The sequence below is a fragment of the Podarcis muralis genome, chromosome 8 (genome assembly GCF_964188315.1).
Source record: "Podarcis muralis chromosome 8, rPodMur119.hap1.1, whole genome shotgun sequence".
NCBI lineage: Eukaryota > Metazoa > Chordata > Lepidosauria > Squamata > Lacertidae > Podarcis > Podarcis muralis.
Window position 1 is genome coordinate 37,058,122 of NC_135662.1, and position 17,383 is coordinate 37,075,504.

General features: G+C 42.6%; 1 protein-coding gene across 2 annotated transcripts in view; it reads left to right on the plus strand.

Annotated features, from left to right (window-relative positions):
* Positions 1–675: 675 nt before the first annotated feature.
* NSMAF (neutral sphingomyelinase activation associated factor) overlaps positions 676–17,383 on the plus strand; it is a 34,905-nt gene continuing 18,197 nt past the window's right edge. Inside the window, exons 1-12 of one of the 2 annotated variants that reach the window (XM_028736887.2) lie at positions 676–885; positions 10,150–10,239; positions 10,341–10,419; positions 10,512–10,579; positions 10,681–10,717; positions 11,792–11,842; positions 12,743–12,814; positions 13,947–13,994; positions 14,087–14,139; positions 14,840–14,969; positions 16,604–16,675; positions 17,265–17,373. In XM_028736887.2, the coding sequence (XP_028592720.1) occupies positions 830–885; positions 10,150–10,239; positions 10,341–10,419; positions 10,512–10,579; positions 10,681–10,717; positions 11,792–11,842; positions 12,743–12,814; positions 13,947–13,994; positions 14,087–14,139; positions 14,840–14,969; positions 16,604–16,675; positions 17,265–17,373 (865 nt within the window). In that variant the 5' untranslated portion in view covers positions 676–829. The remainder of the gene's footprint in view (positions 886–10,149; positions 10,240–10,340; positions 10,420–10,511; positions 10,580–10,680; positions 10,718–11,791; positions 11,843–12,742; positions 12,815–13,946; positions 13,995–14,086; positions 14,140–14,839; positions 14,970–16,603; positions 16,676–17,264; positions 17,374–17,383) is intronic. The other variant, XM_028736886.2, reaches the window with a different exon arrangement.

Here is a 17,383-nt window from a genome sequence, read left to right on the forward strand (position 1 = left end):
TAGTGTAGAATAACAACTTTCCTTCTACCAGTTTGAGGAGTTGTTGATGAAGAAAGAAACTATGAAGAACCAGAGGTCAGATTTTCCTTGAGGCTGGTTTGTAGCCAGAGCTCTGGAAAATACATCTGGCTGTGAACACATGCCTAGCGCACAGGGCACGCGTGGCTCTCCGGATGTTGTTGGGCCCCAACCATTGGAAATGCAGTCGCACCACAGTATGACATCAGCCGTTTTATTTTCAGTTCCTTTACGAACACCCGTTAGCCTGAAATTTGGGCTTTTCACAGCTGCAGCACATTGGGTCGTCAGCATCCTCATTGCGCCATCCACTGCGACCCCAATGCTGAGCCAGTGCCATTTCAGACCTCATCAACCTCTATGCGAAAGAGATGTTCCTTTTTGCCCCCACGTGCCTCCCTTTGCGCTCGCAGGATCACTCCCTGCCTCTTCCCAACTGCTCTGGAGAGCGCAGCTCTTGGGCCTAAAGTCACTGGCCAGGGCGGAGGGGGAAGACGAGGGCGCAGCGACAGCTGAGACACCGCCGGCCTTTCCCCACCGGAGGGCTCTTGGTTTCCGAGGGCCAAGAGAGAGCGCGACGCTGTGGCTGCCTTGAAATCCCCGCGCGCGGCCCAGGAGGCGGAGAGGCCCGCCGCGGCCGAGAGAGGGCAGGCGACGCTTGGCAGCAGCCCAGCCCGAGCCGAGCGCCTGGGACGGCGGCCTCTGCAGTATAAATGGCCGGCGCGGGCGCTGCGCGGGGCCCCTGGCGGTGAGCGCGCGGCGTGCGCGCTACCAAGGAGCTGCCCAGCGGAAGCGGCGCCGACTCGCCTCCATGGCCTTCATTCGGAAGCGGCGGCAGGAGCAGCAGCAGCTCTACTCCAAGGAGAGGTGCGTGAAGCGCCCCGGCGGGGCGAGCTTCCTCCCCCGGCCCGTTGTTAGGGAGCGGGGCCGCCCTTCTCAAGCCTGGCGGGGCGGCTCGGGGGGCGGCTCGGGCGTAATGCGCGCACCGGCCGGCTGCTCAGAAGCGCCCTGGAGTCCCAGTAAAGCTCAAGCCGGGCTGGCGAGGGTGGGACGCCTGCGATAGAAGAGCCACCTCGGTCCTTGCCCCACGGTTAGGCCTCGCCCTCCCCGCCGCTCCGACGGGGGGCGACCAAGATGCGAGGGGGCGGCGAGGAGGGCTGCCTCCTTTGGGGGCGAGCGAAAGCGGCCCGCTTGGGCAGAGCTGCGAGGGGCGCGTCGCGCCCGCTGGTCCTGCATTGCTGCGAAGGCGGCCCTGCGACGCGGAAGTCGAGCGGGGCTGCTTTCCTTGGGGCACCGCAGTGCCTGCTCGCTGCCGGCTCGGCTCCGAGAGCTGCAAAGGATGCGCAAGGTGCGGCGAAAGCAAGTGGGGGGAGGCGTTTGCGAGGGCATCGGATGGCGCGGCGTGTTTGGAATAGGCTTCCTTTCTCGTGCGCAAACCCCGGCCGCGAAATTCCGCCCACTCGCCTTCGCTTTTTTTCTGCTTACGAAAAAAGAGCAACTTTCTCACTTTCTATCGTTTGGGTGTTCCTGGCGGTGCTTTGAGTAAAAAGTGCCAGGCCAATGAACTTTCGGTTGTATTTGCTGGTGTAGCTGGGAGCTTTTGAGTGTTTGTATTGCTCCAGATGTGATCAGTTTGTTCCCCGGCTTTAGTTAGTGCCAGACCTGACTTCCGTAACCGGGACTGTCATGCAAGGAATGTGAAGCATTTGAGCATGTGCAGAATGCATTTCCCCTCCTCACTGAGTAGCTGCTGCAACTTGTGTTATAAACTTAGGATCATGGCTCACAGACAGGCATTTTTGGGGTGAGGGGCATGAGAGGATCGGATTCATTTCCATAGGTGATATATAGATTGAATCATTAGGCTAAGGACATTTAGCTGTATTGTATATTAACTTTTTCATAAGTGTGAAAATATTTGCCCAATGCTTGTCGGCTATTCTAGGACCTCATTGCACATACTGGCCAAAACATTGGCATTGATTGTACCCTCTCAACATTTCATGGATGAATAGAGGAAACAATTATTCCCATAGCCAAGAACTTGGGTAGGGCTTTGGTACCGTCTGGTAAGGTCAGGGAGATGGGTCCATAGTGTGCCCTAGTTGGAGAACGAGGAGTTAGAATCAGGCACAAATGGGCACTTAGGGTTCATACATACTGTCATCTAACGGGGATAGTAAACTTTCTGTACCTCCATTAATTCTCCATTCACCTCCAGATCACTGCCTTCCTGCACTTCCCGCTCCCTCAGTCTGGATTTTCTCATACCTGAGATACTATGACAAAAAAATAATAATCTTAGAATAGTAGAGCTGGAAGGGACCCCAAGGGTCATCAAGTCCAACCCCCTGCAATGCAAGAATCCTGCCCACAGCTGTCCCTGGGTGGGCTTGAAGCACCAGCCTTCTAGTTAACAGCCAGACCCACCCACTTGCACCACAGGAGGGTAGGGTATTTTCTCTTGGATTTAAACTATGTTTTAGAATGATCTTATGTTTATCGTGTTAATATTTATGTGCTCTATTAATATTTAAAGTTTTGACTCTTGTGTTACTGTTTGTGAACCACCCACAGGGCATGGTTAATGGGCAGTCAGTAGATATCTAAATAAATGTCAGCTGATGTGGTGGGACCCTAAACAGGAGCACTCCATACTGCAACTCTTTGTTGCAGGTCCCGCTTGTATAATTGGCAGCATATGGTATAATGATAGGGGGTTGCAGCATGATATTTTGCATTAGAAAGTTTAATGGGACTTCCAAATCTGAACGCAGTTGTAGTCTTAATTGTGTGTCTCTTTTACTACTATGCAACATTGTTCTGTTCCCAGCACCAGGTATGTGATTTTGCCTGCAAGTAAGTCCCACTAACTTCCATGGGCCTTAAAAACATGCTTTGGCTATTTAAGATGCAAGGCTTCCAGAGCACATAGTGTAATTCCAAGTCAGGCTTAATCTATGATGTTTTTCTAAAGAAAATAATAAAAAATGGTACAATGGAATAATTTATTCCCTTACCGCACCTTCCTCTTCTCCACTTTCTTTTTAAAAAGCAAGCTTAATATGTTTCATACTTCTGTACAAACTTCAGGTTACCCCAAAGTACAAACATATATCTTAGCTCTTTAACTATAAACACATCCTCCATATTTGTATCTTGCATCATGCCTTACTGTATTTTCTATATGACTTTTAGGTTCCTGAAATTCATTTTGATTGTGCAGATAAAATATAACAGATAGACTTCTACAGGATATGTAGCTAGTGTGTGAAAATACAGTGGTGCCCCGCAAGACGAATGCCTCGCAAGACGGAAAACCCGCTAGACGAAAGGGTTTTCCGTTTTGGAGGTGCTTTGCAAGACGATTTTCCCTATGGGCTTGCTTCGCAAGACGAAAATGTCTTGTGAGTTCCTGCAGGGTTTTTTTCCTTCCCCCGCCCCCCTTTTTCCCAAGCCGCTAAGCCGCTTATCAGCTGATCCGCTAAGCCGCTTAACAGCTGATCCGCTAAGCCGCTAAGCCGCTTATCAGCTGATCCGCTAAGCCGCTTATCAGCTGATCCGCTAAGCCGCTAATAGCGCTAATCCGCTAAGCCGCTAATGGGCTTGCTTCGCAAGACGAAAAACTGCAAGATGAAGAGAATCGCGGAACGGATTCTTTTCGTCTTGCAAGGCACCACTGTAGTCAAGATCTAAGGATCCTCAGGCATGCACCTCCAGACGATGGAGACCTCAGGTGCCATCTTGGCGCCCAGGCATATTCACTTGGTTGCAAATGGCCGATAGGTGCAAAATACATCTGGCGCCTGGCGAATTTCAAACGCTCCCTCTGTGGTTCAGTGCTTAAGGTAAGAAGCACTGTGTAATGCAGTGGGCTATCAAGGATGGGGTTTAGAAAGTCCCTTCTGTGCCAGGTGAAATTGGAACCATTGGAGCCATTTCTAAGAGACTCTTGTCTGAAACTCTGCAAAGCTACTGCTTAAAGTAGATGCTTAAGTAGATAAATCAATGGTCTGACTCTGTAATCAGCTTCCTAGGACCACATTTGCTTCTTACTGACTACTTGAATAGACTGCTGCCTAAACTCTCTTCCTTGAATCTGTGCAGACTAAAGGGAAAATCTGTACTCTGGCTGAAGCTTGCTTTTTCGTGTTTTGTTTGTGGGTAATCCCATAGTTGTACTAAAGGGGGATTTTTCACTGCAGATCGCAGTTTGTAGCTTTGGCATCACTGTTTGTGGTTTCCCCACCTACGCAGGGGAATGCCTTTGTGTGAAGACTCCAATACTCCCTGCAATTCCTTTCTGAGCAATCATGCTGGAGGAGGAGGCGGCACTGGTCACATGCAAATGTTTCACAGATGAAGCTTCTGATGCAAAAGCATCTCTGCATTCTTAGCGTTAACACAGAGGTCACCAGCTGCTCAACCTTAGAAGAAATATCACATGGGTATGAGGCAGTGGAAATGGTTGAGGAAGAAAAGGATAGGTAGGCTGGAGCTAGAATATTATGAAAAGTAAGTTAGCTGTCTGCTTAAGAGTTAGTAGATCTCTTCTGGAAAGAGCCATAAGTTATTGACAGTTGTGGGTTTTTTAAATGAAAGTTTTTAGGACTGAAGGAAATTTCTTTCTTATTTTGCTTGAAATCTTACATATCTTAAGAGTATAGAAAGTAAAATGCTCTGAGCAGAGTTTAATTGCATTTTCTACAATGTATTTCAAGTGTTTGTTACATTTATGATCTTACAACAGCTCCCTGCATTACTATCTTCCTATTGCAAGGGTTGTGGGTTGCCTAAGGTCACCAAGTGCCTAAGATGAACTGGGCACTGGCACTGTCCGGCCAGCTGTATATCTTTCATACATATGCGACCTTCAACAGCCTGTTGCATTGGGGCTAACCAATTGTGCCCTTTTCCAGAAAGCTCCTTTCCATTCCCTACCACACATCATTTTTCATTTCCTCCCCTTTAACATCCTATGGCCACTGATCATGCTTAACCCACCTTATCATGTGTCTGTCTGTCTGTCTGTCTGTCTGTCCCTCCTTAGAAAAACCATTCCAACATATTTTTGTACTTCTTCAAACCTAGGGGTTCCCCAAGCCATGGCATGTACCCTACTATTGTGTGGATGATGCCCACTCAGAGAATTAGTCTGCTCTCAGTACATCCATAACCTAACCTATAATATCTAATGAAGAACTTTCAAATCATAATCATCAAATGGAGAGCATGAGGCCATGCAACAACATTTCAGACCTCTGTAAGAATTGTGCCCTTGGAATTAATAGAGTCTGTGTAGCCACAAATGCCTAGAGGGTTGTCCTTTTAATTCTTACTTGGCAAGCTAAATCCGATATTTGAGATTTGCAGATGCCGTATATACACACTGTTAACATTTATTTTCTGTATTGCTTTATGCCCCAAAGAAGTCTGAATGTGGTTTACAGTATTATAAAACATGCCAAAAAAATACAACAACAAAAATTCCACATTTTGAAGCAGCATGGAACAATCAGATAAGATGCTCTTAAAACATAAATACATACTAAAATAAAAATATGTGAGAGTCCATAATAACTGCCAGCACACTTAAAGAAAGAAAGCAGAGACTACTAGCCCTACCCGTCAAATATGCTACCCTGCCTTTTCTAAGTAGCAGTAGCACTCGCACTTCTGCTGTTGTATCTCCAGTTTAAACTCACAATAAAAGGTGGGGCAAAATTACACACTTCCCATCCCTGGTGCTCACTTGCATTCCCTAGGGAGCCCTTACAATCATTCTTCCCCCTGATGGTACCCACAAAAACAGCAATCAAAGGTAGTGGTGGTGCTATAGCCCTGGTGGAACCCAAAAGAGTTGACTTCATATTAATAAATGTACAGCTTGTAGGTAAAGGTGCCTTGAGTTGCTTGCAGTGAGAGCATTTAATAAACAATAGTAATAAGTATCACCTAGAAATGTGTTGGTATACAGTTTTTCAGAGTGCATGTGAGCATGCACATACAGGTTATACCCATGAAAGCTTATACCATAATAAGTCTATTAGTCTAGAATACTTTTTTGTGTGTATTTGCTCTTTGCAGGTGTACACAGGTGTGTTTTTTTTATGATAATAGGCTACCACACTTTCCCCTCTAAATCTCTTACATTATCACTAACGATAGATTATCACTGCCAGATGGTGTAATTTGTGTTCTGTTTCCTGACAGATTAATCATAATATTTCAAGATCTGGTTGCTGGCGGAGGAAAGTTTTTATATTTGAGCAGGATGGACATTTGGCAACAGACTGCTTAAAAGAAACAACACCCAGTGTTCAGCGCAAAGTGGTCAGCTGCTGAAACCCCATGAAACCCCTGATCCTAGCTGCTTCCTTAATACTTCATGCGCCAATGTGTGGCAATTAGAGGATGACTTGCCAATTGCTGTGTCAGTGTAACTTAGCATTGTTTTGAATTAGGATGTGGATCCATGCATCTATAATGGGCATCCCCAACCTGCGGCCCTCCAGATGTTTAGGCCTACAACTCCCATGATCCCTAGCTAACAGGACCAGTGGTCAGGGATGATGGGAACTGTAGTCTCAAAACATCTGAAGGGCCGAAGGTTTGGGGATGCCTGATCTATAATCTCAAATCCTTGTGAAAGTTGTTCTCCAGTCCAATGTGCAGATTTGTTTTTTTACTGTTCCTTTCATGGTATGGAAACAGTGGGTGGAAGACAAGTTTGCTATGTTTCACCTCTCTACTATCAGGGACATCATGCTTTTGAATACTGCCTAGTTTGCAAACTTCCCACTGGCATCTGGTTGGCCACTGTGAGAACAGGATGCTGGACTAAATGGGCCATTGGCCTGATAACAGCAGGTTGTTCTGTCCTTGCGTCCTTGAATGTTCATTCAACTAATGATAGAGAGAGTCAGAACTTCTTGGAGGCCCAAGTACTGCTGCAGGTAGCCTTATCTCAGTCTACCCTAAAGGGTTTTTTTGCTATGGATGATTGGTAGTTTAACTGGAAAAGCAAATTTTAAAATGACCTGGAAATTCTGTAAGTGCAGTGAATACTATCCTGAAAAACATACTTTGTTAAGAGATTTACTTTATTAAATCCATCAATGGAGTTCTTCATTTTGTATATTTATGTAACTGAGAATATTATGCAGTCATTGTTTCCCTTATGCTTATGGTTTGAATGAAAAACGATTGTGCTGTGCTCAGATAAACTTGTACTGGTCTGTGCTGCTGCTTTGCTTCCTGTTTAGAAATCTCAACGGCTTATTCTTTCACGTTGAGTGTTGCAGCTGTAGTGCCACTTGTTCCTTAAAAGGCAAAGCACAATGTGAGTGTGTGTGCATGCATTCACCAGCCTTGTAAACAGGCCCACAAAACTGAATAGGGTCACATCTATATCACACATTTAAAGTACATGGCTTCCACCGTTTTCCTGAAAAAATATATATTGGGAACCATAATTTACCCCTCACAGAACTACAGTTCCCAACACCCGGCACTATAGTTAGTTCCCTGGATTCTTTGAGGGAAGCTCTGTCCTTTATATATATGGCATGGATATTTCCTGCTTGCTGGAGTCTGGCAGAAGAGAGATGGAGAGCTCCATCCCTCCTCCAGCAGCCTGCTACATTTCCCTGCTGGGTGCAGAGGAGGGACAAAGTGTTTTGTCCCTTCTTTGCCTATCCATTCACTTGGGCTGCATGAGCTTCCTTATTGCCAATGGCTATTGGGTATGTGCGTTAAATACAAGGCTGGTGTACATGCACACTTCATCATCCATACCGAATGCCATGAACAGTAGTTCAGAAATCTATTGTCAAGACATATGACAAGAAATTGGTAGTATAGAAAGTAAAATTTCCATCATAATCTGCTTTTTAAATAAATAATGTGGCTAAACTAAATCAAGGGAGTTCATCATATTTGTTTTACCTTTCTGATGCACTTCATCTTCCATAGTATTTTCACCTGGTTCTATAACGCATGTCTTTAAGAAGCCAGAACTGGAATGCAATCTTGAGAATGGCCCTAAGTGCAGGTACCATATATTGGCTCATACTAAACAGCTTTAAAAAGAGAGGATTGGATTTGTCCAATTTTCAGATCTGAAATAATACTTCATGATAAATTAGGCCTTAGAAAGGAAGGAGACTTGATGGATGAAGATAATTTCATAATTCACTGAAGCTTTAGAGTCTGCATATTGATTAAACATTTAAATTAAAGCCACGAGCCCAATCCACAGCCTAGCTTTTATTGAAGTGTACCTCGTTTAATTGAGTTTACCTGCAGGCAAAGTAGCACGGTTGGAAATTGGTTCCACTAAAATCCATGCATGTTTTCCATTGGTGTATATCTTGCTTTTAGTTGAAGTAGTTTGGTACAGCTTGGACTTTTGAAACTCAATATGATCAGCATGGGGAGGAGAGGGAGTTGGGAGGAGGTCTGGTGTTAGACCAGACTTGGCCAACATTTGCTTACTTCCTTACCTTTCACCTTTCTGATTCTACAAGCCTTAAGACTAATTCATGTAATCTCATCTATCACATGTTTACTGCCACTTTTGTAATAGTTCTGTTATTTGAAATTGGTGTTAATGGGCCTGTCATTATAATTCATCTTCTTGCAACGGAATGATATGTCTGTTGATGGAAGCAAATTTAATGAACGATGATCACCGGGTGGCAAGATGATAATTCAACTGGTAGTAAGACTTGGTCATTTTAGTGTTTTAGGAACATAGTGCTGAATAATTCCTCAAGTAATTTGATAGGGTGTTTGTTCCCAAGAATCTCAAGAGAGGATAAGCATCTCACCACACAGATAAATGGAGGAGCCACTTAGTGATTCTCTGCAAGCTACTCTTCGTTACCATGCAATGATTTATTCAGTACCTTGCATTATTATTGTCTATTCATCTTGTGATTAGAAGTGAGAGAAGCTTCAGTCATATTATAAACCCATGTTGTTCAATTTCTGCTTTCTCTTGCTCAAATTATCCAAAGCTGAGCTTTGCAGTGTTTATGGGACACCATCTGACCTCTGAGAAGAAAGACAAGAGCAAAGGATTCAGACAATTCTAACAGCTCTGCAGCATCTCCTGAGTCAGATGGAATGGAGAGAGATATGTGTCTGCTCCCAATTTCTTCATATAGATCTTGAATAGCATAGGAGACAGAATGGACCTTTGCAGGGGCTTGGACTAGATGACCTTTGGGGTCTCTTCCAACTCTGCAGTTCTATGATTCTGGATCCAGAGAAGACCTCTTCAAAGGAAGATGCACCTCTGCCTCTTTCAAGGCAGTGGGAATTACTTCCCTCACATGACTGCATTAATTATACCCTGTGCCCATCCAGTCAAGCCCTTTGTACTAGATATTACCAGCCATAATGGGAAGGGATCAAAAGGACAATAGACTTTCCCCACCTATGAAGATCATAGATAGTGGTTAACTACAGTACAAGCTTTTCTTTTTTTACAGACTTGCCTGGCTTAATTTTGTATATGTGACTGAAGGATGGCCCTGCTCCTGTTTTTTGGGAGCTGCTCTGTTCTCTAGATTACACTTTGCCAACCTGGTGTCCTCCAGATGTTTAAAACTGTAACTCCCACCAGCTCCTTCTGAAATGTGGTAGCTGGCTAGGGCTGATGGCAATTGTGGCAAAAAGATATCAGGAGAGCGCAAGGCTGCTAATGGTGATTTGAGGGTCTGAAGTATATTTCGTCAAGTCTTCGAGAGTGGCCAGAGGTTGGCATCCCCCATTAGCAGAGGACTTCACAGTTATGAAGTCCATTGCCCCAGGGGTAACACTGTGTGTGTGTGTGTGTGTGTGTGTGTGTGTTAACAAATGCATACGAAACAGTTATGCCATTAAAATATAGATTAGCTCTTTCTCTAAAAACATTTTTCTTCATGTTTGCATGAAAGCTGTGGACAAAGTAAATATTTTCTGAATAATTGGGCTGGGGAACTTGTGCAAAATGGCCAGTGGCGAGGGATCTTAGAAACTGTAGTTCAACAACACCTGGAAGGTCACAGGTTCCTCACTCCTTTAGTAAAGAGTAAAGTGCTGTGATAGTCAAAAAAAAAATAATTTTGCTTTTATTGTTTGCAGGTTTTCCTTGCTACTCCTTAATCTGGAGGAATACTACTTCGAACAGCATACAGCTAATTACATTTTTAACAAGGATGGCAGAGAAAGAAGGTACAATAGCACTTCCATAAAACTGAGAAGACTGGAGAAGTTATGGTGTTACATCTGCTTAGAATTCTGCAATAACTTTTAAATGTTTTTTCAACTCTTAGGAAAATCAGGGGGTCATTAAAAATCTGCTCAAAATCAGTGATATTTGAACCTGATGAAATAAGCCACCCCATTATTAAAGTAAGTACATTAGTAAGTGATGACAATGGATTGTGGTCTGCTTCAGTTTCAAAACAAAATAATTTAATGTATATTTATGTAAATTCATATAGATTCCATTGAGAGACTGCATTAAAATAGAAGCACCAGAGGATAGTGATACAAATGATTTCTATGCAGGGTATGTGATTTTTTTGAAAGCGTTTATAGATAATTTTTCCTTTTCTTTTTAGCTTGTGGTTTTAATTGGTGTGGTGATTGGTTTTCACATCTGTGTTTTAGGGCACTCCCTGGACAGATTTCTATTTTATCCAATCAGGTAAGTTCCTCATTCTCCAGAATTTAGTAAAGGGTTAGGTGCAACAGAATCCTAAACTCATTTAGTTTAGGATTCTGTTGCACCTAAACTCATTTGGTTGAAAATCAGCGTAACAAGGGACTTGCTTGTTGTGTGGCTTAAAAAATACATATACATAGTATATTGCAATCACAGTCCATCATGTTAATTTGTGGGGAAATCTACCCATAGCAATGTTTTTAATGATAGGGTGTTAGCTGTTAGGTAACATTGACATACAAATGAGTTTATTCTGCTGCTGAATAAACCTGACAGAAAATATATTTGAACAGAGATATCAGATAAATTGTGGTTGTGAATAATGGGAGGGCACACATTAGAGCTACAGGTAAGATGGCTTATCTTAAAAATGCAGTTCATGTAACCATTAAAAGTCTTCTAATACGATGATAACTGAAAAACAAAGATGGTAGGTGGGAGGAGATTGAGCAGGAGTGGCAGGATGTTGGGGGTTGACATGGAAGTCTTCTGCATGCAAAGCAGTTGCTCCACCCCTGAGCTATGAGCCTTCAAGAGGAAAATAACCAGCTGGCTAACAGCTGTTGAGATGGTCTCTTGACAAGGAAAGGTATGATTTAAAAGTTTTGTTTAAATTTATTTCAATTTTAACTTCTGAATTAGATGGGTTTTAGAAATGGTTTTAAGAAGATAGGTGATGGGAGGTGCATTTCAAGTAATAGGAAGAGAAAAATTCAAGGAGGGCTAATTATAATAAATATAATTAATGCAATACAATACATTTATACCCCACCCATCTGGCTGGGTTGCCCCAAGCACTCTGGGTGGCTTCCCACACTTATAAAAACATAATAAAACAATCGGGTTTGGTAAGTGGGGGGGGGAGGGGAATGAGATGTTGAAACATGGGTGTAATTTTACATTACGAAAGAGAAAGATGAGAGGACATTTAAGGACTGAAAACTGTAGCATTTGGGGAACAATGAAGAAAGACAAATACGAAAATTTATTCTAAATATAGTTTTTTAAAAATTCAAAAAACCAAAAGCGCACTCAATAAACTATCCTCTTTCTTAGGCTTTTCTTACGAAAGAGCAAAATGTCATTGCACCCTTTAAAATGGAAAGAGTGAGTATATATTTACCCTGCTCCTTGCATGCAAATATCTTAACGTCATAAAGCCTGTTGTTCCTGAAAGAACAGTAGCAGTAAGTTATTTGAGGAAGTTCACTAAAAGAAAGCAAAGACTTGTGTTTGAGCGAGAGAGAACGCAGATATGTAGCATTAGATGGCACTTGCCTTTGTGAATTTTTATATATTAATTTATTAATTACAATATGAAATTTAAACAGATGGTGGTGCCTATTTTAAAAAAAATGTTCTTGGGGAAATAGATGAATGGTGTTTGTAAAGGCATTTGTTTTGTTCACCAAATACTGCAAGCATGAGAAAGAGTTTGAAGAAACTAGGGGCTGGTAAAACAGCTAGTGTAGATCCTATATTGCTGTTCAGGGAAATAAAAATATTACACTGAAATATAGAAGGTGACTTGGGTACCTGCTTTATCTGAATTGAAATCATAGAATTATAAAGTTGGGAGGGACCTGAGGGTCATCTAGTCCAACCCCTCCAATGCAGGAATCTTAACTAAAGTATCCATTATAGATGCCCACCCAACCTCTCCTTAAAAACCTTCAAATATGTTAGAACCAGTTTTAAGGGCAGTTCATGTTACCCACAAGGTGATATTTGTAACTTCCCCATTCTGTCTGTTATTGCATGAAGTGCAAAAAGCTGATATATGAGTCCCTTGTACATCTTCTCATCCGGAAACTTCCATTCTCTGACATTTGAATGGTATAGTCAGCTTCATGTCAGGTTACTTGCAAAGGGGTATTTATGTGTATGACATCATACTGAGCTGTAGTCCTTGCCTATTTTAACAGTTGTTTTTCTTTAAAAGTGCGGCAAGTGGGTGTGCCCCCTGGGTTTCAGTGTAATTTTTAATGGTTCACTTTTCTTTGTTAGGGTAAAACTGAATACCTATTTCAACTGGACGTTGCTGGGAAAGTTGACGATGTTCTGCATACCCTTCACCAGGTGAGAATTCAATTTGACATGATGGCAAATGGCAATTGTGCATTATTTTGGTACCTACAAAGGAGCATAAAATCCCCTTTGTAGTAAAAAAAAATTGAGCAGATAGCTCATACAGGTGCAAATAGTTCCTCCTCAGCAAAGGCTCAAGTTTGTTCTTGTCCATAACCAAATCTTGAACTACAAGCTTTCCTGGTCCAGGAAATGGCCGTAGCTGTCATGCCAATCTCAGCTGGTATGTGGCACTTCTCGCCACTGAGGCTACCTAGGCCTCCACTGACAGAGCTAGATCCAGAAGTTATCTACAGACTTCAAACCTCCAAGGAAGGTGGGTCCCCATCCAGAATAGGCACTTGGCCAATTTCTTGGAAATGGGGACCACTCACCCTCAGTACCTCATTCTTACCAGGATTCAATCTCAGATTGTTTTCCTCGTCCATCTCACCACTGCATCCAAGATGCAGGCAAGCACTGGCCCATGGACTAGACCAGGGGTGTCCAACATGTCAATCGCGATCTGCTGATAGATCTCTGGGAGGTTTTGGTAGATCGCAGTAGATCGCTGACTCCCTTTCCTTAGCGGTGGTAAAATAGAATCCGGCCATGCCCTGTCCTCTATTGTTGCACGATCTCCAGAACAGAAGACGGAGTTTTCTTAGGCTGATTGTTTCCTTAGCGATCTTTCGGTGAGCAGCTTTCCCCCTTTCTCACTAATAAAGCTCTGCAACTTTGCCCTGAACCCCTAAAAAACCAGGACTTTCCTCCCTAAAAAAAGCTGAACAACTTTGACCTGAACTGTGAGTAGATTGCAGTCTCTTAGGAGTTGGCCGTCCCTGGACTAGACAATGTCTCCTGATTCAGATGTTAAAGAGAAATAAAGCTGAGTGTCACAAGCTTACTGATGCTGCCTTGCCCTCAAACCTATAATGACCGCTCCCAGAGGATTCATATAGGTATTAAATAGAGACTCTTGTGGTTGTGGGGGCAGCTGTTCCACAGACACTTGCCTGGAGGTGGAAATGAATCTGGTGCAGAATGCTTTTCTATAGGCCTGACCTATCCCTGGGGACTTCAGGTGCATTAGATATATCTAAAGAAACTCTGTTTTAATCTTCTTGCTTTTATTTTTAAACAGCTGTACAGGGCATCTCACCTGGACAAACTGGGGGACCAGGCTGCTATGGTAAATATATACTATGGATGTTGTATTAGTGGAAACTAATGTCTTAGGTTCATGTCCAAAATGTAATGTATTATTTCCTTTTTTCAAATTAGATAACTGCTATATTGCAGTCACGTTTGGCCAGGACACCATTTGATAAGAACAGGTATGCTTAATATAAATAATTCACATCATAAAAATTCCTTGCTTTTGAATTTCATTTCCTGTTTTTAGAAACCATCTGCACAGGATGATTTAAGGCAAATAGTGTACTAGCAGCAGGAGTCATCTGCTTCCTTTAATGCTGCCCTAACCAGTTATACCCTAGGCCAGACTTCCTCAACCTCGGCCCTCCAGATGTTTTGAGACTACAGTTCCCATCATCCCTGACCACTGGTCCTGCTAGCTAGGGATCATGGGAGTTGTAGGCCAAAAACATCTGGAGGGCCGAGTTTGAGGAAGCCTGCCCTAGGAGTTCCCCTGTTCCCCTTCCCTCTTTCAATATTTTTTAAGTTCTACAAATTTCTTATGAATGCTGGAGTAAAATAATTCAGTTATTGAGACCAGAGAAAATGTCCAAATATGCCTAAATGTGAAAAATGTGGGGCATCCTTGTTGCTTTGTTTTATCCTGAAAGGAGAAAAAAATATTCTATAAATTCTGCAATGCATTATGTGCCGAGGAGTCTTCAGGTTATTGCAGATTATAAAGGTGAGGTAAAGAGAATTATTATTTGTTAATAGAAATTAGAAAATTGAAGTGAACTTTGTCTTTTAAAAAACACATTAAGAGGTGTGAAATAACCCAGCTAACCTTTAGCAGGTGCCTGCATTGAACAAAATAATTGTAGTTTGTTCCTCTTCTAGATTTCAAAATGTTTCTGAAACGTTGCATATGGAATGCAAAGCTGAAATGGTCACTCCGTTGGTGACTAATCCAGGACTTGTATGCATCACTGATGCAAACTTGTATTTCCAGCCTCTTAATGGCTACCCTGTAAGTAACCTGCACTAAAAATTTCCATCCTGCTGTTCTTTGAACCATGAGCAAATAACTGTCTAAAGTGTCTCAAAGTGCTTATGTGAGGTTTTCCTATGAGCCACACAAGTGAGCATCAGGGGCAACCTGGATGGATCTCTAACTTGAGTCTCTGCAGAAGTTTCCAGCTTCTCAGTTCTGTTTCTCCATAATTCAAAATTCACATGCCAGGGTTAAGTTTCTCCAATGAAAGCTGTCACTGTGCCCATTTTGAATTTCCAGTTGGGGAATCATACCAGGCATTGTATTTCAGGCAGAACAAGGGTGGGGACACTCTGAGCCTCCAGATATTGTTGAACTATGCCTTGCATGCATGATCGTTGGCCATGCTGGCTGGCATTGATGGGAGCGAGTTCAACATCTGGAGTCTCAAAGGTTCTCCACTATGGAGGCAAATAGTGCTCTGCCACTCACTGGTGGCTTACTGAAGTTCATCCCTTCTTGTCTCTCCTCCACCCTTTGAATATTTTTGCAGTGTGCAGAGGTGGGGAATCCTAAACCCCTGACTTCTATTTGAGCTGTGAGTTGGGTTACTACTGGTTGAAGTTAGGATATAGATTTCAGGTTCCACTTAGAAATGTCCCATTTTCAGATGCTTCACTAGTGAACATTACCTTCAACTTTTTATTTGTCTGTCGTTGATGTTCACCGATTCAACCAGAATGTTAAAGAAGTTGAGACTGTTAGCAAACTATAAAATACTACAATTCCTTATAAATGAGGCACACTGTGCTGTCTTGTTTCTTCATTTTCAAATCAGTATGTGTAGTGAGCTGTTCTCTTATTCCATTGGGTGTTTCATAAATTACAGTCAGATCTGGAGTCTGTGTAAAACGGTGGAAATGAATTCTTAATCCTTAGTCACAAGTTTGATTCCCCCAGCCAACAAACAGCTTATCCACCAAACTATTTCAAGTTGGCCTTTCTTGGAATGCATATAGGTAACCTAGGTAATTAATTACAAATGCAACTCCTTTGCAACTAATAGGCTTTGATTTTGATTTGATTTTTAAATTCAACTATTTATTTTTTGCATGTAAAATCGGCTCTGGATAACAATGGAATATAGAGGGAAATTCCCAATCCTGTAAAATGGAGAAGGTTTACCTAAGCCCGGGGGTCAGTAGCAGCCCTCAAGGCCTCTCTGCCAGGCCTCTGGGAATTCCCAGACCACACCCACCGCCTTTCTTCCCGGGCCACACCCCTTACCAGTTCTGCTTTGCAGCTTCCTTGGGTGTTTTTGCCTGTTTCAAATGAGTCCTTAAATAGTATTTTCTTGCTTGAACTGGCTAGCTCAATTGGTTAGAGCATGGTGCTGATAACACCAAGGTCTCAGGTTCAATCCCTATATGGGACAGCTGCGTATTCTTACATTACAGAGATGATTCTATGATTCTATAATTAAAGACCTAGATTACACAGTACAAAGCCCAAATTCACATTTGTTGCTCTGCCTAGTTTTGCCTCAGGCCCCACCCATGTGGCCCCCAGAAGCTTGAGTGGTGGAAAGGCAGCCCCGCCACTACTATAAACAATGCATGCAGAAAATTGGGAGTATTATATATATTTTTGTTCTGTGCATTTCATTACAGAAGCCGGTGGTTCAGGTGATGCTGCATAGTGTCAGACGTATCTATAAAAGAAGGCACGGTCTATTGCCGTTGGTAAGATTAAATTTTACTCTTGTCCCTTGGTCGCACAAATGTGCTTCGTTGTTTAAACTTGCATCTTGACATTCCAAGAAGAACACTGTTTGTGCCATCCCTCAAACTGTGGCTCCAGTTTGACATTCATGTTGGCTTATCTGTGTCAGCCGTATGAGTGGGGAATAAAGGTACCTGGTTACAGTGCAGTTGCTCAGTAGTTTATGGCATAGCAAGTCCTATCATGGATTAAAACACGTCATATCATGTTGCAACATTCATATCTGTCTTGCACATTTCTATAAAACCTATGATAGCTCTTGTGAACAAATGTGTTGGGCAGAGAAAATTTGACAGAAAAAAATTGAAAGTAGCAACAATTGCCCTTCTAGTAAAAGCATAGTAGGTTTAAAACTACGTTATATGCTGTGCCTTTCATTGGTGTATAGAGAATAGCTTGTATTCCTCTGACAAACAGCTTCTAATATTATGAGGACAACAACAAAAATACCAGAGGCTTTGTTTCACCTGAACTATACTGTGCTAGTATCCTGAATTATAAAGCTGCCTGATGAACTTTTTCACTTCTGTCTCTCTCCAATTTTGAAAGGGTCTCGAAGTATTTTGCACTGAGAACAATTTGTGTTCGGACATCTATTTGAAGTTCTACAACACTCAGGACAGAGACAATGCCTATTTCTTCATGGCAACATATTTAGGTATAAATAA